Below are 27,173 nucleotides of genomic sequence, written 5' to 3' on the forward strand. Positions count from 1 at the left end.
TAGAAATTTGACTACTCCAACCAAACCAGCCAAAGTATCATTAAGGTAATGCAGGGACATTTACAACCAAAACCAGTCTTGACTGCAGAATGTTTTAGCTTTCATAAGCAGAATCAAAAAGAAGGGGGGTCATCACGGAATACGTGGCTGAATTGAAGAGATTGTGTGAGCAGTAATGGGCTTATTGATGCACTGAGAGATCATTTATTTTGTGGAATCTTCCAAGGAAACATTCGAAAGCGGCTCCCAATAGAAGCAGAATTTACATTTAAAAGAACAGTTGAAATAGCTGTATCAATGGAAACAGTATGCAGACACAATTAAGATATTTGAACTTTTTAAAAAGCTCAGTGAGAAACAGTTTAAGTAAAAAAAAGCTAGTACAACACGTACTTCTTTGTAAAAGGAAAGATGGTCGAGTGAAAAAAATGTACAATTACACAGGCTCGCAAACAGAGAATATAAGGTGATAGTTACAATTCAGAGTGGACTGTACACACTGGCCGGTGGCAAAAAAAGCATAACAGCACCTCTTCCACCTCAGGTGACTGAAGAAGATCGGCACGAGCCCCCAAATCCTCAAGACCTTCTACCGGAACACCATTAAGACCATCCTGACTGGCTGTATCACCGCCTTGTAGAGGAACTGCACCAACCTTGATCACTGGTCACTGCAGAGAGTAGTACAAACAGCCAAGCACATCTGCGGATATGAACTTCCCTCCAATGAGGACAGCAGCAGGTGCATAAAGCAGGCCTGGAAGATCGCGGGGACTCCAGTCGCCCCAACCATAAGCTGTTTCAGCTGCTTCCGTCTGGCAAACAATACCGCAGCGTTAAAGCCAGGATCGACAGGCTCCAGGGACAGCTTCTTTCTACAAGCCATTAGACCTATAAATTCACGTCTGTACATTGCGATGGAGCCATAACACAAAGGTTTTTACTCCCTCACGTTGTGGGATGTAAGTAAGATTTAAACAAATACAAATTCAAATAATCCATTTTGGCTTTCTTTTAAGAAGCAAAAGTCTTGCTACTCTCAATGATCTAAAATATCTGGAAGGATGAGTACAGGAATTTTCCTGAGATTATTTATTACACCAGCCACAAGTAGCCTTGATTTATCCACAATTACGTTTGTACTCTGAATTCATTCAACAGCAGCAAGGACTCAGAAACAATAACTAGTTTGTGACAAATTTTTTAGCTTCTGATTTGAAGAAATGGTCTCGACCTAGTTCCAAGCTCTTTGCTTCACATTGCTAATAACACAAAATGTATCATCACTTGCTACTTGTTTGTTGTTGTCTTGTTACTTGCTTTAGATCGTCCAGTCATGAGTATTTGTGACTTTTGCCTCCAACGCAGGCATTTATTGACTTTGCTTTCACAACACGACTGCAACTGCTGAATCTCTCAGTTCCAGAATCACCATTATTTGGAAACCAAATCTCTCTCATCTGTCCAGGCTTTTATATTTGAGTACATCAAAAAGATTTGTTCTTATTCCTGCTTTCCAAAATTTCTTTGTTTTTCTCTGGATTTTGAGGCACATAAGAATATTTCTTGCTTAAAAGCATGCCTATATTAATGGATTTTACATCATAAATAGTGCAAAGTTATTAAACATTTTATCTAGGGTGCTTAAACACCAGCTCTTAGTGTAAGATCTGTCAGAACTAAGCTTGTTGCCCCTGAACAGAGCTTTCAAATTGGGCACAAGACGTCTTTATCTGCTAGACATCATGCCAAGCTCAGTTCTCTTAATTTCTGCCAGTTTGTAATTGATATGTATCTGAGGGTTCAAAGTTCCTGTTTCATCTCAGTACTCAGAACAATCTGAAATATATGTAGGAAGGAGTCCAAGAAACATAGTCAAGGCATTAAAAGATGAGGCAACATTCTACTACTCTAGTGTTTCAAAAAGTTTAGATGAAGATTTGTACATTTTCACAGATTTCCTGCCACAACTTGACTTTTTTTCTTTATAATGCTGTGTGTGGATGGTTGTATGATGTATGCCCGCATGATGGAGTGGTTAATTCTTATTAATGTTGAAGAGCAGGAAGACAAACCCTTTTTGGTGTGTTGCAGATGCACATCGACATTGTCGTTAAGGAGTGTGAATCAGTACTTGCTCTTCAATTAAACCAGTGAAGTTGCACCTTGTGTTCTTTGTCTGTAAAGTTGTCATAATTACAGAAAGCATTGTCTGTGGCTCAATAAGAAAAGAATATTAATTGCCAGAGGTTATGACTATGACAGTGCAGGGACGGTTAATGTTTACACACATCGATCAATGATGGAATCAGTGGCAGATCTGTTACCATGGAAAGTTCACCCTGTCAGGAGTCTGCTCCAACTCTCCCCGAACAGTACACATGGGCTTAAAGGGTCCAAAACCTGGGCACCAGCTACAACGTTATGTTCAAACACATCAACTTGAAAAGCAACACAAGCTGACAGTTTAGAAATAACCTTGAATAGCAGCCCAATGGTACAAAGATGTGGAGCTGTACTTCCACAGCAGTGGCACATGCCATGGTAATAAATTGTTATGGGTATTCTCAATATGTAATAATTTTATTATGTGTAAGAGTACTAAGCACACTAGCCATCGTGTGCAGGAATGACTGAAAGCAGATCTGTATTCTTAGTCACAAGGGGATCAACTCTAAACAGCAAAAGCAGAATATGCTGGAAATATTCAGTGAGTTAAGCTGCATAAAGTTGAACCTTTGTATCTGTGGGAAGAGAAACAGAGGTTCTCAGACCTGAAACCTGAGTCGAATGGGATTCAACAGGTTACCCACACCTGCTGGAGCAGGGCAGCCACCCACTGATCCAACCCTGAATATCTAAGGCATCACAGACTCTTTTTCTTCCTAACCAGAAAGTTTCAGCACCAAGATCCTCCAACAGAACCAAAAAGGAGACCGTTTTAGTTCTCGTGAAGAGTCTCTGACCTGAACATTGACTCTATTTCTCTTTCCACAGATGCAGTCCAGCTTGTTTTTGTCTTGGACTTCCAACTAATGCAGCAACTTTACCATGGAGAAATAAACTCAGAGAGGGGAGGAAAGGTGGAGTTGGGACCCTGCTCCAACCCACTGACTCTAGGTGTGATGGGGCAATTCCGTGCCTCCATGATTCTTTACCCTTCTACCTCAATCACAGGCTGAATGCCAAAGGTGGCTAGAGTGAGGCATGGGGAGTTCCAGTATTATTTTGGGGTGCTTCTCCTTGGACCCCGAGCAAACTGCCAATGCCTGTGAGATCAGATGCCAATCACTGCTTCACCACACACTAGTACCAGTCGTAATGTTGGCTGTAAATTGTAATCCATCCTCGACTTTGTAGACTAACTTCATTTGTAATGCTTCTGCCTTTAGGAGTTGCAAGCTGGTTTTAAATCGTGTAAGGCAACTCTGATGCGCTCTTCTTTATTGACTCCTTCATGGCCCACGTACTTCTGAAGCACCCAGCCAGTGAACAGTACAATTTGCGCTGAATGAATCATTATTAGAAAGCAATAGGCTTAATGTATCATCATTAGAAAGCAATAGGCTTAATGTACACTGAGCAAGGATTGGCTAACTATGTCCGTTGAACCTTTAGGTGCTGTTGGAATTGGTCTGTCAGTTATTAAATAACAGTAAACACCCTCCCAGCCCATGTGACAATCTGCAGGCAAAATATTAAAATCATTGTAATCTTTGGTAAAATAAACTAGCTGTATGTATGTGTCTGTGTAAGACATGAAGCAGCTACAAGTCAATATGAATTTGTATGTAATGCAAACAAGCCATGACAGCGTAGTGGTTAGTGTGACACTTCAGCTTGGGGTGTCAGAGTTCAGAGTTCAATACTGGCATCCTCTGAAAGGGGACTCTGTACATCCACTGCCTGGGATTAATGGGTTTTCCGCAGCTACTCCAGTTTCTTCTCACAGACCAAAGAGCAGGTGAGTTGGTCATTGTAAGTTGTCCTGAGATTAGGCAAGGGTTATATTGGGGGTTGATGAGGTGGCACTGCTTTAAGAGCAGGAAGGGCTTACTCTGCCCTTATCACTAAATAATTAAAACACATCTCCATGATACTATGTTCAACCAGTGTAAATTCATACTGACATCTTGGTAAATGTGATCCTTGGCCAGCATAATACAGGATAGGGCACAGTATGTGATTTTCAGGTTTTTTTGGGGAGCATGGAATATCAAAGAGCTTCTGAATTGTTATACTACGGAGCACATGAGCTCTGTGTCACCCTTGATTGGGGTAGGCTGCAACATATTTCTCATGAGTCTAAAAACTAGATGTAATGAGTAGGAACTTAAATAGTAGTGAGAATTGGTCACATTCCCTGCTCATGCCGGCTCCCTTATCAATTATGGCTCTCCTTGTCTTTCTTACCCATTTCCCTGAATACTTTTAAATATGCTCGACTAGAAAAGATCTGTATGAAGCCAGAATAGACAATTCCGAGGTTTACTATCCAAACTTGGGCTGTTCATGTTTGAGTCCGAACCAGCTAATCGTTAAAACTGAGACTGAGTTCTGGATTCGCCAGCCAAGGGAAACAGCCTCCCAATTAAACACTTAAATTGTATGTATCACAATGAGGTATTATATTGCTCCTAAGCACAGAGTATATTGCTCAAGCTGCAGCCTGGCTTTGATTTGAATACTCCCACTTACATGCCTACGGCATTCACCAGTCAGCCTTGGCACAGAATTATCGGTTAATTAAGCAGCAGAGCAAAACATCCAACTACTTGTGTTTTACCTGAGATGCTCAACTGTGTGTGCATCTTTAAACCCCCATATCTAAGAGCTTTTCACATTAGCCTCGATACAGCACCATGCCCGCACTACACAGCACTGCAGCAAACCTGTCTGGCAGTGACAAATTCCTAGATCAGTGTTATGTAATGCTGCAAGAGTCCACCTTGGAAAATTTAGCTCTTCGGTTGCTACAGCCATTCTCTCTCCGGCACCAGCTCTACTCCTGATGATTACATCTGTATTTCCTCCTGACTCAAATTCTCAAGATTGCAATTATCCCTTTTTTTATTCGTATGTGGGTGGTGGGCACTGTCGACGAGGATGGCAGTCCTCCGCCAACCTGATTGCCTTTGAGAAGTTTGTGGGGAACTGCTGTCATGAATTGCTGCAGGTCCACGGTGCAGCGTGATGGGAATTTCTCGGATCTGATCAGGAGAAAGAGCAATCTTTTTTTCTTGTCTCATTCCTGAAGTCCACAAGCAATTTTAAGGCAGTGAAATACTTTGTATTTAAGCCCAGCCAAAGATGATAATATAACTTGGGTGTATCTTTATCTATAAAAATGGCCACTAAGTGAATGCTTGTGGTGCTGTAATCCATCTACTGAGATTCTGCTGTGCATTCAGAGTTACTATTCTGCTCACTGCTGTTGTAATGCATGCTTACAAGAGTTGCTGTCGCTTTCCTGTCTGCTTGAACCAGTCTGGCCGTTCTCCTTGACCTCTCTCGTTAACAAGGGATTTTTTGCTAACAGAACTGCCACTTAGAACCATAGAACATTACAGCACAGAAACAGGCCTTTTGGCCCTTGGCTGTGACGAACCATTTTTCTGCCTGGTCCCACTGACCTACACCTGGGCCATATCCTTATTGGATTTTTTCAGAAGTGTTTTTGTTTGCACCATTCTCTACCATTCTCTAGAAATTGTGCGTGAAAATCCCAGGAGGTCAGCAGTTTGTAAGATACTCAAACCACCCCTTCTGGCACCAACAATCAATCTATGGCCAAAGTCACTTAGATCACATTTCTTCCCATTCTGATGCTTGGTGTAAACAATTACTGAACCTTTTGACCATGTCTGCATGCTTTTGTACATTGAGTTGCTGCCACATGATTGGCTAATCAGATATTTGCATTAACAAGCAGTTGTACCTAATACAATGGCAAGTGAGTGTATTTTCAAGTGGACGGTGTATGATTTGAGAGAAGTTCGCAGACTGTGGTGTTCAAATTATTTATTTGCCTTCCCAGCCTCATGCAGAAGTTGTGGCTTTGAGTAGTGATGTCTAAAAAGCATTGAGTGAATGGTGCACACTGCATATTTAAGTTGGTTCATTTTTATCCACCCAAACTTGCTGGCAAGCCATGGGATGTACATGGTGCAGATTCACTAATTGTAATTTTGTTAAATGTCAAGGGAACTTAGTTACAGCCTTCTCTCGTTGCAAGTTATTATAGTCTCAGTATTTTTCTCAGTCCCTTAAGGTCCCGAAGACTAGCCAACAAATTAAATTAATTTACATTGCACTTTATTTGTTAAAAGAGCTTACAGAAGCCAGGACAGCAGATCTGTTTTGTGCTTATGCTGGACAATGTATTTACAATCCAGAGTCCAGTTGGCTACGTGGAATAATTTATAAAGTGGTACAAAGAAATGTACATCTTGCAATTGTTGTTTAGCATGTGTGTGTTTTGAATTTCACTTGTCATTTGTTAAACTAAGCTGAGTGAGTGTATGGGTATACTGTTGCATTATCTGTAAAGTTAGCAACTGGACACTGTGCTGCCCTAAATAAACAATATTATGGTGTCCTAAGTGTCAATGAAGCCTCAAGTTATAAGAGTCACAGAGAATAGAAACAAGTCTCTTGGCTCACTATGTCCACATTGACCATTTTGCCCATCTACATTCAATCCTGTTTAGAGTCCGAGAGTAAAGCAGCATGGGCACAGGCTCTAAAGCCCAACTGGTTGATGCTGACCACGGCATCCTCCCTGCTGGACCTAGCTGCCCATGTTTGGGCCATAATCCTCCAAGACCCGGCTCTCCGTGTACCTATCTGAATGTTGCCATTGTACCTCCCTCGACCACTTCCTCTGGAAGCTCATTGCAGGTACTCAATACCTTTTATGTAAAGTTGCCTGTCGTGTCTCTTTTAAATCGCTCCCCTCTATCTCCAACCTCCAGCCCTGGGGAAAAGTCTATGACTGTACATCTTATCCACACCCCTCATGATTTTAGAAACTGCTTTAAGATCATCCTACACTTCACGGAATAAAAGATCCAGTGTGGCTAACTTCTCCCTATAACTCAGGGCCTCTAGTCCAGGCAGCATCTTCATGAATCTCTTCTACACTCTCTCCAGTTTGACAAAGGCTGTGATTACCTCCTTCCTCATGATATACATATGTTCTAATACCTCACTACTTATTACCTTCATTTAAGTGGCAGTCATAATATCCTCCTTTGTAAGCACTGAGAAGAAATAGATATTAAAAATCTTCGCCATCTCCTATGGCTCCACATATAGGTGGCCCTGATGCTCTTTAAGAGGATTTAGTCTCTCCCTAGTCACCATTTTACTGTTAATCTCAAGAATTTCTTAAATTGTATTATTTTTAATCCTGCCTGTAAAATCCATCTCACACCCTCTTTTTGCCCTTCTGATTCCCCTTGTAATTCTATTAAGCTTCTTGTATTCATCTAGAGATACAGTTTAGCCAGCTGCCTAAAAGCAATGAATGCTTCCTACATTTTTTTTTCCCTGACTAGTCTCAATATCTCTCTTCAGCCAAGTTCCCCGAAATTGGTATGTCTACTCTTCAGCCTGTCAGGACCATGTTGCCCCTGAAGTTGACATGACGTTATTATCAGAGGGATCATCTAGGATATGAACGCAGAACCTCCTGCATGCTTAGAAATTCAAGCCCAAAGTGATGGTTATACCCCAAGATCAACGAGCCCATTTCTCTGCACTAGGTACATATCCTTCTCTGTTCAAGTGCCTGTTTACGTACTCCTCCTTTGGCATAATTTTCCAGATATCTACCACGCTGTTTGTGTAAAATAAGCCCTTTCCTTTAAGATCCCCTCTAAAACTCTTTCCTATCACAAGCCTAGGCCCTTTTTATTTTTTAAATTCCTGCCACAGGGAGAGAAAATTCCAGCTATCTATCCTATCTACATTTCAGGTTAAGCAACAGAAGACGAATTCAGATGCTGTACTGAGGAAATTCTGTAGTGTTTTCCTGGACTGAGTTGAATGGCACCATGCAACAGGCTTCTTTTATGTTTATAGATTCCTTTTAGTGGCGTGTCTTTCTCCTGTCCCCACTGCCTTCCATTTTTTTTCTCCCCCACTGGGTTTTGTGTGATCAGTCTGTAATGATATCCATAGATGAGAGGAGTTGGGCTAACGTATACTGACTGACAGTGAACATTCTCTAGTTACCAAAGTGAAAAATGCCCTTTTTGATCACCCTGGCAAGTACTCTCAATTTTATATCCTTTAGTAATATACTTTTTTTCTCTCTAAAAGAAAATATCATCAGCCTAATCAGTCTTCTCAGTGAATCAGTTTTTCACTGACTCTGTATTTCTTCTACTGTGAATGCCTACAAGAAAATAAATTTCAGGGTAGTAAATAGGCATATATGTACTTTGATCATTTACTTTGAACTCGTATGGTAGGGTTGGAAAATTCAAAATGACTTTGCATATCTTTTTGCCCTTTCTAGTGATACCTGTATTGTGTAAACCAGCACTGTGTGCTATAAACTAACTAAATTTCTAGTGTAACCACCATCTCATAATCTGTAAAGAAGCTGATAACTGTAAAAATTGTGTCACTTTCATGACTTTTTCTGTCTTGCTGCTTTAAGGGATCTGTGAATGTAGACTTCACAACACTATGCCTCTTTTGTAAGAGTCAGGACATAGCTGCCTCTACTGCCACCATGAGGCCACACTCAGGTTGGAGGAGCAATATCTTGTATTCCATCTGGATAGCCTCCAACCTGATGGCATGAACATCAATTTCCCAAACTTCCAGTAATTGCTCTCCACTTCACCATTACCCCCTCTCATCTAATCTCCTTACCTACCTGCCACCTCCCTCTGGTGCTCCTTTCCCTTCCCTTTCTTCATGGCCTTCTGTTCTCTCCTATCAGATTTCCCCCTTCGCCAGCCCTTCATCTCTATCACCAATCAACTTCCCAGCTCTTTACCCCTCCCCTCTCCCAGTTTCACCTATCACACACTACCGAGTACTTCTTCCTACCCTTCACCCCACCTTTTTATTCTGACTTCACTTCTTTTTCCTAGTCCTGATGAAGGGTCTCAGCTCGAAACATTGACTGTTTACTCTTTTCCATAGATGCTGCCTGGCCTGCTGAGTTCCTTCACCATTTTGTGTGTATTGCTTTGATTTACAGCATCTGCAGATTTTCTGTTTGTGATTTTGTACCTAAACAATTTGGCTTCCCAATTGCATGACTCCAGCTCATCAGATTGAATTACATTTGTCAGTTTTGTGGCCACAGAGCCAGTTGATGGTCTTGCAGTGTAGAATTGCACGACATTTTTTTTTTGAATGCTTGGTAAACCTCATAATCATTGCCCCTGCATTACACCAAATCATTGAGGTATTGCAAAAAATATGGGCAGTGTGTACCTGGCAAATTTCTCCTTAAATGCCAAAATTGTAATTGTCAGTGGAATAGCTTGTCTGGAGTACAAGCTGTCAGTGCTACAACTGTCACTTGTCAGCCCTACAACCTTTGCTGTATCCCATCTACTTGGCTGTGCTTTTAAAATTATGGGTGTAAATGGATTTAGCTTGAAGGCTGGCTTTAGTGATAGCTGGGATCTTGGGAAGCAGTTGAGTTGGGCTATAGGTTGGCAGTTCAGACTGAAGGTGTTTGCAAAAGTTTGAGCTTTACATTACCTATTTGTAGGTTTAGTTCCATTGTGTCTGAGGGGGTGGGGATCTGAATGGTGACATCTCATTCCACCTTTAACACGTACAAGCAGGCTGGGTGAACTCAGCAGGTCGGGCAGCATCTGTTGACATGAGCAGTCAACGTTTCGGGCTGAGACCCTTCGTCAGGACTGAAGAAGGAGGGAGCAGGGGCCCCATAAAGAAGGTGGGGGGAGGGTGGAAAACTAATCAGAGGAAAGATCAAGGGGTGGGGGAGGGATAGGCAGGAGAGGTGAAGAAGGAATGTAGAGGGAAAGCACTATGGGTAGTAGAAGAAGGCAGAATCATGAGAGAGGTGATAGGCAGCTAGAAGAGGAGACGGAGTGAAAGTGGGATGGGGGAAGGATTTGACCACAGCATCTGCAGTGTACTTTGTGTTTATCATTCCACCGATGTTGTTTTAGACCATAATTCTTGACTAGATTTAAGAAGAGAATACGTCTTTGAACTGGCATCCTGTTATCAATTAGTTTAGCTCCAACAGTGACATACTAGTTGCCCTATTGAGCATGAACTGAGCCCTGTGTTGTACCTGCACCGTGGAGGCAATCCACTTACACCTAGTATAGTACCCCTCGTCTTGATCCTCATTTGCTCTTCTGATTCACATTGAATCAGCATTCGTGTATGACCATGAGGTTCTGGATGTGGTGCAGTGCATTTTGTTGCTGCTGATAGCTCATTGGTGTCTTGTAGGAGCCGAGTTTGAAGGTGATAAAATTGTTCAGAACCCAATTATTTAAATAATGGTAATGCCAAGATGATAAAGATGTTCTCATAACCAGGATCATGATACTTCAATGAGTACATAGGTGTTTCAAGTAACACACACAGGTCAGACAGCATCGTTGGAATGGAATAAACCGTCCAAATTTTGGTCAAGACCATTAATCAGGACTGGAAAGGAAGGAGGAAGAAGCCAGAATAAGAAAATGGGAGGGGAGGGGAAGGAGTGCAAGCTAAAAGGTGATGGGTAGGAAAGATAAAGGACTAAAGAAGAAAGAATCTGATAGGAGAGGAGAGTGAACCATGGGAGAAAGATATGGTTGATGGGCCCCAGCAGGAGATGATAAGCTGGTGAGGAGAGAAGGGATAAGAAGGGAGCCAGAATGGGGAACGGAAGAAGAGATGAGGAGAAGAAATTATCAAAAGTTAGAGAAATCAATGTTCATTCTGTCGGTTTAGAGTTGACCCAGACAGAGCATGAGGTGTTGCTCCTCCAACCTGAGAGTGGCAGTAGAGGAGGCCATGAACCCACATGTCAGAATGGGATTGAGGATTGGTATTAAAATGGTTGGTCACTGGGAAATCCTGTTTTGTTGCTGTTGGAGTAAAGGTGCTTGACAAAGCAGTCCCCCAACCTACATCAGGTCTCACCGATACAAATGAGGCAGTTCCAGGTGCACTGGCTACGGTAGATGACCCCAACAGATTTGCAGGTGAAGTGTTGCATCACCTGGAAGGACTGTTTGGGGCCTTGAATGGAGTTGAGACAGGGGGTGAACGGGCAGGTGTAACACTTTTGCTAGCAGGGATAAATGTCAGTAGGTATTTAAAGTTGTATTGGAAAGATTGGAGGAGATTAAATCAAATGGGTTTTCCCCTTATATTGATTCTGTCACTGCCTCCTGTGAGCAGGTACTAGCAGCTACACCATTTAGGAATTAGTAGTGTGGTCAGTAGAGATACCATGGAGCTACTTCTGATGATAAGCATCTTACTGACACTTTCTGTGCACTTGTTAATCTTGGTGCTTCAAATTAACGCTCAACATGAAGATGCACCATTCATCAATCCAGGTAGAGCAGCGTATATTCATAAAGACATTTTTTATGTTCGCATTTGATCTGATGCATTGCTGATGTTAGTTCTTGGGTCTAGAGTTAATTTGGTGGGTTCCCTGCCATTCTAATGCCCCTTCAGGTAGGGGTGTCTCAAATAGACTGTGGTGATGGAGGAATAAGACATGCTGACTGGTCTCTGTGATTATGCTGGTCTGGAGATGTACTGAAACTGGTCTCTGCCAAAATATTGGTACCCAGATGTTGAAGAAAATTTGCAAGGTGAATATCCAGAATTTGATGACTATGCTATGTGGGCTTTTGTTGCATCTATTGCCTTGAATGGTGCAGGGCAGTCAGTCTGGGTTTGCTTTTTCTTTTGATATAACTGAATGGATGTAAGGCCATTATACTACATTATTACTGGATGTGTATATCAGTGCCATCAGGGAGGACAATGAATTTCTTTCACTTAAGGCACCAGCAAATTAAACAGTCTGGTAGTTCCTTGGTCATCTTTTACTATCACCTCTTTAAAAAGTAGAAAATCTTTTAAGTTTGCATCTGTTTCTTCAGCAATTTGCCTGTAAAACACTCAATTATGTACAGCATGAAATAGATGGTGTGGAAGAAACCCAGGCTGAACTACGGCAGGGTTAACCATACAGTAAAGCACCCAGTGGACTGTCTTGCAAGTGCTTTACCTCCAACTCTCGAGTCCAGCAGTGTTATCTTTGTATCCTCCAAGGGCTCCAAAACTTGTGGTTCCCAACCCATTGATAGATGTTCATTGAAGTCACTGGACCCAGTGCCCTATGATTTTCTTTTTATTCTTAGGATGTCAAGTTCTCAAATTCATGGGATAGTGGGGCATGCTTGGCTATTTCAGAAGATAGTTGCAAGTAAATTCAATATTGAGTCACATTTTGAGCAGTCCAGGTGAAGGCGGCAGACTTTTTTTGGAGAAGGAAGAGTCTACTCCCCAGAAGGATATTAGTAGATCAGATGTTTTGCTTTAATGTTTGGAATGTCAGACAATCTTCTTTAAATTCTTGTGTTACCATCGATCTATGTTCAGCTCTATGTGTTCTAGTTCAATAATTCAATTACATCTGGAGGAGTAGGAGAACCAACATTGGAATAAGAATCCACAATTCTGAGACTGTAGTTTCAGGGGGAGTTTTACTCTGACTAATCCGTGCTGCTCTGTCTTGTGTGTGCCCTCAGTGTAGAGGGAGCTTCCTGCCCCACGAATTCTTCATTTGCTTCTCTTCCAACTTTTCAGCCTCCTGCTGCCTGCTCCACAATGAAGATCAGGTGGTACATGTGGTAAGTTTTGTTTTGCCTGAGAAAAGCACAACCACAAGCAGAGACCAAAGCTTATCAGCCATAATTGTTTTCTTCTATTTGCCTACCGACCTTTCATCCTTCTTCCTGCCACTCCCATGCAATCCGCATAGACATTTGGCTGGTTGCGATACACAAAATGCTGAAGGAACTCAGCAGGTCAGTTAGCATCTCTGGAGGGGAATATACAGTTAATGTTTTGGGCTGATGCCCTTCATCAGGGCTTGAAAAGAAGGGGGGAGGAGCCAGAATAAGAAGGTGGAACAAAGATAGGAGTACCAACTGGTAGGTGGTAACTGAAAGGGGAGGTGGGTGGGAGAAGGAGGGATGAAGTGAGAAGCTGGGAGGTGATGGGTACAAAATCTGATAGGAGAAGACAGTAGACCATGAGAAAAAGGGAAGAAGTAGAGGCACCAGAGGGAGGTAATATGCAAGTAAGGAGAAGTGAAGGGGAAAGAGTGGAGCCGGAATGGAAAAGGGGGGAAGGGAAGAACTTACCAGAAGATAGAGAAATCGATGTTCATGCCATTGGCTTGGAGGCTGCCCAGATGGAATAGGAGGTGTTGCTCCTCCAACCTGAGAGTGGCCTCTTTGTGATCAGTGAGGAGGCCATGGATCAACATGTTGGAAAAGGAATAGGAAGACCATCAGGTCAGTATGGGAATTGTGTAATGCCAGCTTCCATTCTGATTTCCCTGTTCTGTACCATTTCCCTGTTCTAATGTCAGTCCAATTCAGTTTTGAAGAGTTCTGATTGACATTTATTCACACATGTCCCCCAGTCAGGTTATCATACAACAGCTTTGCAGTTTAAATGGCCCCTTCAACTTGTGCAATTTATCCCCACCGTGCAGTTGAGTAGTACAGTTGAGGAGATCATGGGATATGGAGAGAATAAGATGGAAGAAGTGTAGAATTAATATACATGGGTGTTTGGTGGTCAGTGTGAACATGGTCATTGCCCATGTTGTTTGACTGTGTGTCTCTGTATGGAATAGGAGTAGGCCACTTGGCCCCTTGACCATAGCTGCTCCAATTGTAACTACAATTCTGCATCCCACATAAGCCGGTTAACAGCAGAGATCCTGTGGAGAAATTGGTTTCCAGACAATTAGCAACCAATTGTCCATTGTAGCTCACACCACTGGCCCATTAGGCTTGATATCTCACGTGGCTTTATACCGATCTTAAATATGTTTTGGAGAGTGAGTTTGTAAATCTGGTGGGAACAAAGGGTATTAGGAATGGTAAGGGTGGTGCGCAACAGGGGGGATGTGGGACAGGTAGTAGAGAAGTGCCCAGGGGTAGGGAGGAGGGTAGACACACCCTGCAGTGAGACGCCAGGAAGGGCCATTTGATTCCAAACAATTGGTTTATTGATCATTACAGATTGTTTCTCTGGTGCTTCCTGCCCTCTCCCCGCTCAAATCTCCTTTTCCCAACTATGATTTCCCTCTCCCTAACCCTTTCCCATTGTCCATCCACAATAGAGTCCCATTTCAGAATCAAGTTTATCATCACTCGGATATGTCATGAGATTTGTTTTGTTGCAGTAGTACAGTGCAATACATAAAGTTGCTGCAGTTTTAGGCACCCTAACTATTTAAATGTGCTTAATACTTCTGCACAGTACTGTATAATGAAGTTGTTCGGCCCAGTAGTTCCTTGCCAGCTCCTAGTATAGTCCAATTGTTCCCATTCCTCTTGCTTCCCTGTATCCTACAATTTACTTTCTCTCACACATGCCTATCAACTTTTCTTTTGATTCTATTAGCCATTAACCTACATAAAGGGTAATTTATAACTCATTAATGTGCCAGTATGTCTTTGGGCTGAGGGAAAAACTAATATCTGTAGGAAACATATGCAGTCACATGAGAGAACATGTGTACTGTACACAGGTTGCATTTGAGCTCAGTGTCGAACCCGAATCCTGAAGTTGTGTGGCTCGTCTGGGTGGGGACTGCTGAAAGCCTATGCAGCTGACCAGCACTGTTGGGGCTTTTGAGACAACTGGAGAACACCCTGAACAGTGATGGTACCTACTTAAATTTAGCAAAGGCTTTTGCCTTTTCAGTTGGCAAAGAATTCTAATGCTTGGCTGAATGAATATTGGGAATTGGTTTATTATGTTGCGTGAATCGAATGCAGTGAAAAGATTTTGTTTTCAAGTCATACTTGATAGATCATTCCGTAGATAGGTACATCAAGGTAATGCAGGAAAAAAAATACAGAATATAGTGTTACAATTACAGAGAAAGTACATTGCATGTAGACAAATCTAGTGCATGAGCCATGATGAGGTGGATTGAGAGATTATGAGCTCAATTTTATCTTATTGAAGTCTTTAACAGCAGGACAGAAACTGTCCCTTAGCCTGGTGATGCACGTTCTTTCTTGCCAGATGGGAGGGAGGGAGAACAGAGAATGACTGGGGTGAAAAGGGTCCTTGGTAATGTTGCTTGCTTTCCCGCGGCAGTGGAAAGTCAGTGGAAGGGAGGCTGATTTGCACGGTGGGGGTCAGAGGAAGAGAGTTTGAGTCAAATAAGTAGGAAATATACAATCATTTTGCTCATGAAGAACCAGAGGAAGTCACTTTACATTGAGCCCAATGTGTACACAGAAGTCAAGAACACTTGAAGATTTCTGATATTCTGCCAAGAGGCACTTCGGAGTACAGAGGCAGTGTTATATGACTGTGCTAATGATGTATCTAAAAATATTTCAAAGTGATGGAAAGGATTTTAAGAACGACAGTGAAGGCTCCAGGATTTAATATTGTTAGCAGGAGATGTGGAGTATCTCCATTGTGTTGGAAATGTGAGAGTACAGGAGGCACTTTGTGTAACACTTTTAAAAAGGGCACCATAAAAAGCAGACAGGAACCAAAAGGAGTTCTTCTTTGCTGGAAAAACTTCATAAATAAGCCAGGTACTGAAAGAAGACCAACATATGGTCTGTCTTATAAAATCTTGTGAGTGTTCCTTGCCCTATAACTTGGTTTTAAGGCTCTGCCAAATAGACTGCCACAGGAAGTGGAAGGGTCTGCAGGTGTCATTGTGGAGACTTTGTTTTATTGCATTGCAGTAATGATCTAAATGCTAATTCACCTTCTATGATCTCCACTGAGCTGTCGCAGAAATGTTCCTAAATGCTTTGATTTCTTGCAATTGATAGGTTGAAGAAATTCGCCAATTCATAGACAAGATCTCTGAGAACGTGGAAGAGGTGAAACGGAAGCACAGTGCAATCCTCGCGGCACCAAATCCCGATGAAAGTAAGGAAGTTCAGACTACAGCTCAGAGGGATATACCTGTATACTGTTCTGAGGTTTGGGTTGTATGGTCTTGCTGATTATAGGTGAAGTAGTCCTGGTGAGTCTTGAAGAGTGAAACACCCTGCTGGGTAAGCTGACTTTCCAGTACTGGCTGTTCCTTCAGGCTTGAAGCTTCGTCAAGCTAATTAACTTGATCTGTGACTTTAACGAGGTCCAAACTAAGAGATTTGACACAGAATGATAAACACAGCCAAACTCTTAAAAGTAAACTGACAGATAAAAATTGAAAGCAAAAACTCAAATATTGTTCTCATTAAGTATGTTTACACTGCAATCATGGTGATGGTGATACAGTACATTCAAAATTTCAGTATTTACTGTCACAGCACAGCATAAGCTGGGTTCCCCCTACACTTATTATAGCAGCTCATGTACTGGGCAACACACACACAAAATGCTGGTGGAACACAGCAGGCCAGGCAGCATCTATAGGAAGAAGCACAGTCGACGTTTTGGGCCAAGACCCTTCGTCAGGACTAACTGAAAGAAAAGATAGTAAGAGATTTGAAAGTAGGAGGGGGAGGCAAAAATCTGAAATGATGGAAGACAGGAGGGGAGGGATGAAGCTAAGAGCTGGAAAGTTGATCGGCAAAAGGGATACAGAGCTGGAGAAGGAAAAGGATCATGGCACAGGAGCCCTAGGGAGAAAGAAAGGGGCATGGGAGCACCAGAGGGAGATGGAGAACAGGCAAAGAGTGATAGGCAGAGGGATGAAAAAAAGCAGGGAGGGAAAATAAATCAAGGATGGGTAAGAAGGGGAGGAGGGGCATTAACGGAAGTTAGTGACATCAATGTTCATGCCATGCTATCAGGTTGGAGGCAATCCAGAGGGAATATAAGGTGTTTTTCCTCCAACCTGAGTGTGGCTTCATCTTGACAATAGAGGAGGCCATGGATAGACATATCAAAATGGGAATGGGGCGTAGAATTAAAATGTGTGGCCACTGCCAGGATCTAACAATAACTCCTTGCCTGTTCTCCATCTCCCTCTGGTGCTCCTCTCCCCCTTTCTTTCTCCCTAGGCCTCCCGTCCCATGATCCTCTCCCTTCTCCAGCCTTGTATCCCCTTTGCCAATCACCTTTCCAGCTCTCAGCTTCACCCCACCCCCTCCTGTCTTCTCCTATCATTTCAGATTTCCCCCTCCCTCTCCTACTTTCAAATCTCTTACTATTTTTTTCTTTCAGTTAGTCCTGACGAAGGGTCTCAGCCCGAAATGTTGACTGCACTTCTCCCTATAGCTGCTGCCTGGCCTGCTGCGTTCCACCAGCATTTTGTGTGTGTTACTTGAATTTCCAGCATCATGTTAATGTACTGGGCAAGTTTCTTTTTACACTACTCACTACTTCAAAGCATCTAATTGCTGTGTACCATAGTTGGGAGTTGTCACTATAACCAGGTGTGTAATAACACATGATCTGGCATTACAACCAGAAATAAGTGAATGCCAAGGTTGGATTGAGTAGAAAAGTATTTAGCAAGGTCAGACAAGTGTGTTTGGAAGAAGTACTATACCTGCTGTACTATACAAGAATATATCTGTCTGTCTTAAATATATTTAATGAGGTAGTCTGTACTGCTTCCCTGGTCAGAGAATTCTACAGATTCACTACCCTCTTGGGAAAAACTATCTCCTCCTCTGTCCTAAATCTATTCCCCCCAATTTTGAGGCTAGGTCTCCTAGTTCTACCTTCACTTGTTAGTTTATATCTTATATGTTTCTATACGATCCCCTTTCATTAGGATTCCAGCAAGTAAAGTCACTGGTGGTTCTGTCCACACGCATAGGCTAAGCCCCTCATCTCTGGAATTCTAACATAGAATGCCAAGCATAAATAATCCAAAATCTATTTAGTGTAAAAATTCAAACTTTCCCAAGATCACCTATGCCTGAACAATCTGAGAAATGTATGGAAAAATTAATCTTTTAATATTTGGAATGCAAATTCTGATTTTCAGCTGTCTGTGCCTTTATTTCAATATAAGTCATGGAATGGGCTTTATTGTGGGAATATGGTAGCAAGCATGCATAATTATTTAGTTTAGTAAGTTTTCCTGTGCATTCTAGGCAGAATGTTTTCAGTATTGCCTTAAATGTAAAAGATTTGAAAAGGACCATTGCCCATGTTTTTTCTGGGTCTGGACCATGCACTTGTGATTGTGATACTGTGAGAAAGAATAATTATTTAATCAACTCAGGGTGCACAGCCAGAGTGTGTGTACTATCTCAAGCCTTACCACACTCTGAAACCACCCCCTCCCCCCCCCCCCCACCCCCTGTCTTGGAGAGAAATGCTTCAGCTGCATCACCAGTTATTTGGTCAAGTCTAGAGCTGAGAGCACTTTGTGGTTTGGGATTGGTGAGCCATCACTGCCTGGTTTGGTGCAGGTATAGAAAAGCTACAGTGAGCTGTCATGTCATCAAAAAAAAAGATCATTAGCTGCACTCAACCATCACTGCAAGACGTAATCATCCAGGGCAAAGAAGTGGGCACGAAAAATTATTGCAGACACTACCCACCTGCAAACTGCTATCTCCAAAGGTTCTCTTCTGGAAAGTACTACAGGGTTATTAAAACAAAATTCACATCATCTTAAATGTGATCAACCATTCTAGTTAGCACCCCCACCTCCCTGTATCTATTACTCCAGTCAATGCACTGTGCTGTAAACTTTAAGCAACTTTATATAATGCTGTAAATATATCCTGGTATTTATAGACATTGAGTTTAATGTACAGATGTTAAAAACTTTTTATATAATTCATTGTTCTTTATAGTTTTTTTGTTGAATCTTGGGTCAACACACCACAGAAAATTGCTAATACATGTAAATATGTATGGCGAATAAAGCTGATCCTGAAGATCAAAGTAGTGAATGCTGGGTGTTACTGACCAAGTCTCAAACCTGGGCCATTCCTGGGACTGAGAAGCCTGTGGGGATAAATCACAGGGACCAGCACTTATGAGGGTTGGGTGGAAGGGTGTTTTGAAATGTTATCTCCCAGTCATCTGTTACACAGAAGGTTTATCCACCTTCAGATAGTAATGGGAAACGGTTGAATCATGTCTTGGGTGATCATCTAGAGGAGGATGAAGGGAATGAGGGAGAGAGGTGCACCCTCCAGGAATCCTTGATTGGCAGAAATAAATGTGAGCCATCAAGGCTTGCAGGCTGGTTATTTTATGTATGCAACATCCTGCGCTGGCAACCTGTACATTTGCCTCGTGTCTGTTAAGTCACTTACACTGGTTGCTCCTGTCTGGGCTGATTAGATGACTGGAAAGGTGAAGTTGGACCCCTGATTTGGCTTCTGTTCTGTACGGTGCGGCAACTCTTTGCGGCCTCTGAAAATAAAATCTGCATTTTTGCAATACTGTGCCCATGGGCTATGGGTCTGTAAAGGCAGTCAGGTAAAAAAAAGAATTAGTGCTGTTTGTTGTGGTGAAGCTGAATCAGGCAGAAAAACCTTCAAGTTTTATTTACGGTTGGTGAGATGTCATTATCTCCTGCACAAATATTTCTCGGATGGGAAGGATAAAGAGGATGTGCTGTAATCACCACCTGCTGATAGACTGCAGTCGCTGTGAGTGAGCTGAAAAGACGTGTTGTTCAGCTGTAAGAACAAAGAAGGGCAGCTGCTGCAGTCCTGTCTCTCCTGCAGTGTGAGAGCACAAGCTGCACACGAGGGGAGCGTGGTTAACAACGCGTATGGGGATCGGATGACTGGTATGAATGGAGAATGTGGCAGGAGAGTGGGGGAAGGGCAGTCAGCCGCCTTGCTTCATTCATATTTTCTTCGGTGCTTGAAACCTGTAGCCTGTGAAAGCCACTCCTCTTCTGCAAAGTCCGGTTAATGAGGTGCCAGTAAGAGAAAGCTGTTGGCGTGTTACAATATCATTTTGAGGATATTGGAACCAAATGCTTCCTGCTGCTCACTAGTTATGTTGATGCCAATCATATTAACTCTTGTGTAGGTCTCCACTATAGTGATGAGAATTTCTGATTTTAAAATCTCTTCTACCAAATTACTTGGCTCTATCATAAGCAAAGTGTAATTTAGAAATCCTGTGTAATTCTAGAGCTCCAGGATAGCTCCCTGCACAATTATAAAGTGCATGTTATGGATACCTCCCACTATGGGGGTGGATGGGGTTCCTACTATTAATTCAGTCATGGCACAGGGTGGGTGGGTGTGCAGCTGTCACTGATGTCAAGGGACAGAAGTTCTGGCAGTGCACAGACTGTTTTTGGCTCCAATTTTTGTGACAGGAAATATCAGAACTGAAACTCATGAAAATGTGGGCTGATGCGCACCAAGGGGAAATTTATTATTAACTACTTATCCTAGAGGCGATTGATATTTTCCAGTTTCTTTCAACAGGCCATTCCTGGTTCTCTCACTGAGACGCTGATGGCTCTGCGTCATGCACTGTTTCTGTTGTTGTTAGAATGTCCATTTGTCAATGACGCTGTATGTCAGTCAGGTCAAAATATGAATGAGGGGCGAGGGTGGATCTTATTGAAACCTACTGAATGTCGAAAAGCCTAGAAAGAATGGATGTGGAGAGGATGTTTTCTATAGAGGGGGGAGTCTAGGACCAGAGGCACACTGGCAGCTGTGGAGGCCAGGTCAAGGATGCTAGCTTCTTGAATAATCAGGGTGTAAAAGGATATAGGTTGAAGGCAAGAGAATGGGTTTGAAAGGGAAAATGGATCAGCCATGATAAAATGATGAAGCAGACTTGATGGGCCAAATGGCCTAATTCTGCTCCTATCTCTTATGGTCTTGTGGAGATTCAGCTTCCAATTACCAACATTTAAGTTGAGATCCAGGAGGGCTACAGAGAACTCTGTCTTGTTTTTGACAAGAACTTTGTCCCATTGCAGTATTAAATAAAATAAATTCACTAAGCTTACTCAACTTGTCTTTGGTTGAGAGACTATTTGTCTCTATTATGGCTCTGAGTTTAACATGCGGTTAACTGATATTTAGTTCCTTAATGCCTTATCTCAAGGAAATATCTGATGCCAGTTGTAATTAACTGTATATAATTGAGTCACAGAGCATCACAGTCATCTCTCTGATGAATGAATGTGGTGTTGGACCTCAAGAGCAATGAAGTGCTGGCAAAGCCCCACCACCTTGAGGGTGCCAATTTTTAGCTGCTAGATCAGGCCCTAGTCTATCTACATAGCACGTGGTAATGCTACAATTCATGGAAAATGCTATATTTTTTTCTGAGGTGTTGTCTACGCAATGAATATGCATATCTTCACAATGAAATGCCTGGACTGTCCATACTTCATATCTTTGCCAGCTTGATCACAGTTAGTATACCAGTCATAGTAGTTGATACTGGCTTTTTCCCCAAGTGATTTCAGTGATGAGCAACAAGTTTTCTTTTACACTTAGTTTGTCTTAAGGCCATTAGACTTCTCAAAGCCCAGAGCGAATAATAGGTTCAAAATGGTTGAGGCCACCGATTTGTTTATTATCGCAGTCTGATCACTTTGTTTGGTCTGTCACTTACAAAATGGTCATCGGTCACCAGGAAGGAAGTTAGGAATATTTATTTGGATTAAATGACGCAAACTCAGAATATGATTTCAAAGGATTTTTACGTGGCAAATCATGCTGAAATTCTTAAGTGGGAATGATGAAGACAGGCCAGAAACACGAGAGGTTAAATCATCAGGAAAGTTAAATTTAAAGCAAAAAAGTGACAAGATGCATTATGCAGGAGCATATCTAGCCTTGGTAGATTTAGGATGTTTTCCTCTGTGGAAATGTCAATACAAGGATGTTACAGTATAAGATTGATATATTTGGAGGTGAGACTAAAGAATGAGATTTCTGAAGAAAATTATCAGAATTCAGAATTACTTAGTGAAATCAATTTTCAATAGAAAGTTGTTATTGTATAAAAAATATAAATGTCAGTTTATTGAGCGGTGTAACTACATGTGTGGGGGCGTTTATGTCACTGAAAATGATTTAATTGATCTAATTGCAACTGCCACCCGTCTACTGTAGATCTGGCTGAGCCCCAGCAAGCACTACCACCTTTCCTGCCCCAAGGACAGAAATGTTGGCAATATTCAGCAGGTCAGGCAGCATCTGTAGCGAGAGAAAAACATTTAAAGTTTCAAGTTCAAGTTCCTTTTTACTGCCAGTTCTATTCCCCTGAGAAAAGATAACACTTCGCTTCTTTCTCTTTCCCCTTAGTCTTTTTTGCCAAACTTGGAGTTATGTTACAGTGAAACAGTTCCTTTGGCTATCCCACCAATACTAACCACTCCATCTAGATTCTACAACTCACTTACAAGCCAGGGGCAATTCACAGTGACCAATTATCCACCGATCCTTGTCCTTGGTTGAGAGATTGATTAACTCTGATAACTTTTTGAATTTAGCATGCAGTTAATGCAGTGTTGTGTTCCTTAGAACCTTAAGTCGAACAATATCTGATGTTACCACTGGAATCAATTGTATGTGATTGAGTCATGGATAGTATCCCAGTCAGCTTCGTAGTGATGGATGAATGTGTTAGATTTCAAGAACTACAAAGAGCTTCACAGTTCCACCACCTCATGGATGCCAATTTTAACCTGTCTTCATTTTGGAAAAGAAGCAGATGGAGAACACTGCAGTCATAAGAAGACCACTCAATAAATTTGATAAAGACTGCATCATTGGCCAGGATTGAATAGGTCTCCAGAGTCTTGAGGCAACCCTACTGGCTGTGCCTTTCTGAGGCATCCATTCTGCTGCTTCCAATGTATGCCCCTGCTTTCCATCAAATCAAAGCCACAAATACTCCTGAAACCACAATTTTTAACCTAGCTTCCTTCGTAAATGACTCTTGCACTCATTCCCTTAAATTCTTTCCTTAGATTTTTTTTCAGAAAAGATTCCCTATTCATGAGTTAGTTAAAGTCTGTCCCAGGCCGGTGCTTATGCTGGTTTCCGTGGCACGAAGTGACTTAAGACTACGAGACTCTCCCCCCCCCCCCCCGCCCACCCCCGCCGGATAGGACGCCAGTCTATTGTGAGATTAACACCCAGCATTTTGCTGGCACCCATTTTCAGCTGGGTGGACTGGAGCAGTGTGTGGTTGGTTAAGTGCCTTGCTCAAGGACACCACACGCCACCTCAGCTGGGCCTCAAGCTCACGACCTTCAGATTGCTAGTCCAACACCTTAGTCTGTGCGCCGCACCTATTCATGAGTACCCATCTCAAAGAGAGCCATTCTCAACTATTATTACCCATTGAACCACCACACCATCTCTACATTCTCTAAAGTTCTTGGATTCATTGTTACATCTGAGGTCTATGTCTTTTTTTGCAATTCCATATTTGAAACTCTCCAATCTTGTATCTGACCTTGTCAGTACAGTGAAATTCATTTACCAGATAGCGGACTAAAGGTAATGGTGTTTTACTGTGAATTCTGTCTGTATTGTTAAGTTTCTTGTTAAAAATTTGCAAACATTCTGGGCTTCATTGGTTTTGATTGTTATTTTGAATCGTCCTCTCAAAGATAGCCTATGGCTAGGGTTGTATCTGTGCTCTCTCAGCATCTAGCCATATGTAGTGCAACCCAAAGATATAAAAATAGAGGAAGTATTTCTAGCGAACTAGGATATAGCATCAAATAATCAAATGGTTCAGGAGTGAGATTGTGAAACACTCCTGTGCATTTATTTTAAAACTAAAGCCATTGATACTGGCTGAATTTCCAAATTTAAATATGAGATTATTAGACATCTGTTGAGCAAGTTGTTGAGGAATGTCATGCAAAAGTGGGCACAAGGAGTTGGCTATTAATTGTCCATGATCCTATTTAATAGTTGACACTTGTTCACAACGATGTACCTATCTCTGCTGTCTGTCGTTTTGTACTTCAAAATGGACATCTTGACTTTCCATCATTCCCTCAGTTTTCTCCAGTCTTCTTGCAGAAACTATTTTAGAATTTTTGGTTGCTTCATTTTGTGGATGTCAAATGAATATTCAGAATGACTCTTATAATCAAAGTTTAATCACCAGTTAATTTTAAACTCCTTTATCATTCTGAGGATAATAATAACATAAATGTTAAATCCCAGCATGCATAGGCATGCAAATTTTTAACAGGAAAGTAGGTAAATGCTTGAGAATTAGAAAGGATTATTTGATAATAGAGATTAAGTAACCTGAGTTAAATGTAATTTTCTGGATCAAGATCACCATCAAATGGCATCTAAATTCAATGTAATTCTATTTAATAAGTAACAAAGCAACTGTCAATATTGTTATGTTAATTAATTTCTTTTAATAGCCTTGAAGGAGTCCAAAGATGACACTGATTTGGTCAGTTAACATTTGTCTTAAGATATACTGTGATGGAATACTTTAAGTATTTATTTCCAAAAAAAAGAACAGGAGTGAATAAGATATAAAAGCGGCAGAGCACATATGCTCTATTGAGACTGGTCCACCATCATTTAGATGCTGCAGGATCCGAGTCTCATCCACTTTAACAAGTGATCTCTACATCTACTGATTTCCCCTGGTGCCTAAAACTATTCCTGTCTCAACCTTAAATCTAATCAATAGCATAATGCTCAGTCTATTCATAATTATAATTACCAAGATTTTCAAATGAACCCACAAAGAAATTTCTCTTGATTTCAGTCCTGAATCAACATAAATGTTGATTCATAAATGTCAGCCCAAGCTCTTCTTCAGGGACAATGCCTCTTTGTTTTGGGTAGAAATTACCTCGACATCAACCCCACAAATCCCAGTCAAACCCTTGAACATCTCAATAAGATCGTCCCTCATTCTTCTAGTAGTGAGTGGATACCATTTTTTACTCAGTGCATCTTTGTAGTGTTACGATACAGCAACAGGGAATATAGAATTGAGTCCAGTTTTATAAATAGATAAACATTTATTAAACTCTGCTTAATAAAAATGAAAAGTAAACAAACGACTAACTTATCAGGAAGTTAACTGCTATACGGCAACTCAAACAGTTCTTAAAACGATAAATGCGAACACAGTTCTTAAAGTGCTAAATACAAAAGTCCAAATGATTTATGCAGTCAATTAGGAGAGACTTTCCTGAAATAACAAATTCCTCGATGACGTGACATTACTGCTGATCCCAGCCAAAATGTGCCTTGCCCAAAGAATTTACAACGAAGGAAATAAAAATGGCTTAAAGGAACTGACCTTTTCCCTGGCGAATAACACTGCACCCAACCCTTTCTGCTCTTACATTATCTCGGATGCAGGTTACTGTTTCCTTGAACAAAGATTCAATAAGGTCGATCCTGTATTACCGTCGATGACACCAACTTTACTCGATCCTTCGGGTTCAGGTTCCCATACTTCGGTAAATCCTTCACTCTCTGACTGGACCAAAACTGGCAGTGTTTGGTGGAACTGCCGGCAATAACTTTTGAAACTTAAGATAGAAATTAAAACTCCACTTTAAAACAAAAACTGCGTCATGAGATGAATACGCAGCATAACAGAGTCACTGACGAATTAAACAACAAACTAACCGGTGTCACCGCAGGCTTTCCCGTTTTCTACCTGTTGGAACAGGCCATCACATGACCTCACACTGGTGGGAAATTACATCATGTGACCATCAGAAGACCATTACATCAAGTTCACCAGATATTCAATTACATCGTGGTCATAAGACAGTCACAAGATTGCCACTGGGTATGTAACAGTCGAAAACAATTTAGTAATCCTACATTTCATTGACTTTAAGGCAAGTATGTCCTTTTAGAAATAGATACTGAAACTGCACATGCTATTCCAAAATGGAATCAAAACAATTGTAGAAATGTTCTTAACTATTTACTCCCATTCCTTGCAATAAAGTCGATTTACCATTTGCATCCCTGACTGCCTGGTGTTTAAATACTTACTTGCAGTATCACTGAGCCATATCACTGCATTCAGTCTTCACAGCAGCATTTAATAATTTATCACCTCTAAAAAATGTATTCGCCCATTCCTTCTGGTCAGTCAGAATAATTTCACACTTGCCCTCCAATACGCTATAGTTATCACACCGTAAAAAAGCATGTAAACAGGCCCCAACCAGTCCATGCTAATCACAACATCTTTCCTCCTAGTCCCAGTTGCCCATCTTCAGCCTATAATCCTCCAAGCCCTTCCCTTTATTGTACCTAAACAAATTCCTCTTAAACATCACAATTGTACCCACCTTCACCACTACTTCTAGCAGCATATTTCAGTTACTTATGGCCTAAGTGTAAAGAAGTCATGTCCTAAGTCTCTTTTAAGACTCTAATGGGAGTAATATACACACCTCCAAACAATAGCTAGCATGTGGAAGATAGAAAAGGCATGTAAAAAGGGCAATGTTGGAATAATCATTGTGGAAGTCAATATGCAGATAGATTTGGAATATTCAGTTGGTGTTGGAAACCAAGAGAGGGAATTTGTAGAATTCCTACGAGGTGGCTTCCTAGACTAGCTTGTGATTGAGCCCACTAGTGGAATGACAATTATAGATTGGGTGATATGTAATGACCAGGATTTGATTAGGGAGCTTAAGGTAAAGGAACCTTGAGGCAGTGATTCCAATATGATTTGTCCATGCTGTATTCATGCTGCAATTTGAGAAGGAGAGATTAAAATAGATGTATCAGTATTACAGTGGAGTAAAGGGAAATACAGAAGCATGAGAGAGGAGCTGGCCAAAGGAGATTGGAAGGGACCTCTAACAGGGATGAAGGCAGAACAGCAGTGGCTGGTGTTCTTGGGGGGGGGGGGGGGATTCAGAAGAAGCAGGAAAGATGCATCCCAAAGATAAACAAGTATTCCAAAGAGGGGTTGAGGCAACCATGGCTGAAAAGGGAAGTCAAGGATGGCATAAAGAGAAAAGAGAGGGCATATAATATTGGAAA

The 27,173-nt window shown here is 41.6% G+C and overlaps 1 protein-coding gene across 1 annotated transcript in view; it reads left to right on the plus strand.

Moving 5' to 3' along the window:
• The window catches only part of LOC132395096 (syntaxin-1A-like), a 282,164-nt gene that overhangs the window by 72,554 nt on the left and 182,437 nt on the right, over positions 1-27,173 (plus strand). Inside the window, exon 3 of the mRNA XM_059971402.1 lies at positions 16,071-16,170. Coding sequence (XP_059827385.1) covers positions 16,071-16,170 — 100 coding nt within the window. The remainder of the gene's footprint in view (positions 1-16,070; positions 16,171-27,173) is intronic.

Source organism: Hypanus sabinus, chromosome 6, assembly GCF_030144855.1.
Source record: "Hypanus sabinus isolate sHypSab1 chromosome 6, sHypSab1.hap1, whole genome shotgun sequence".
Lineage (NCBI taxonomy): Eukaryota > Metazoa > Chordata > Chondrichthyes > Myliobatiformes > Dasyatidae > Hypanus > Hypanus sabinus.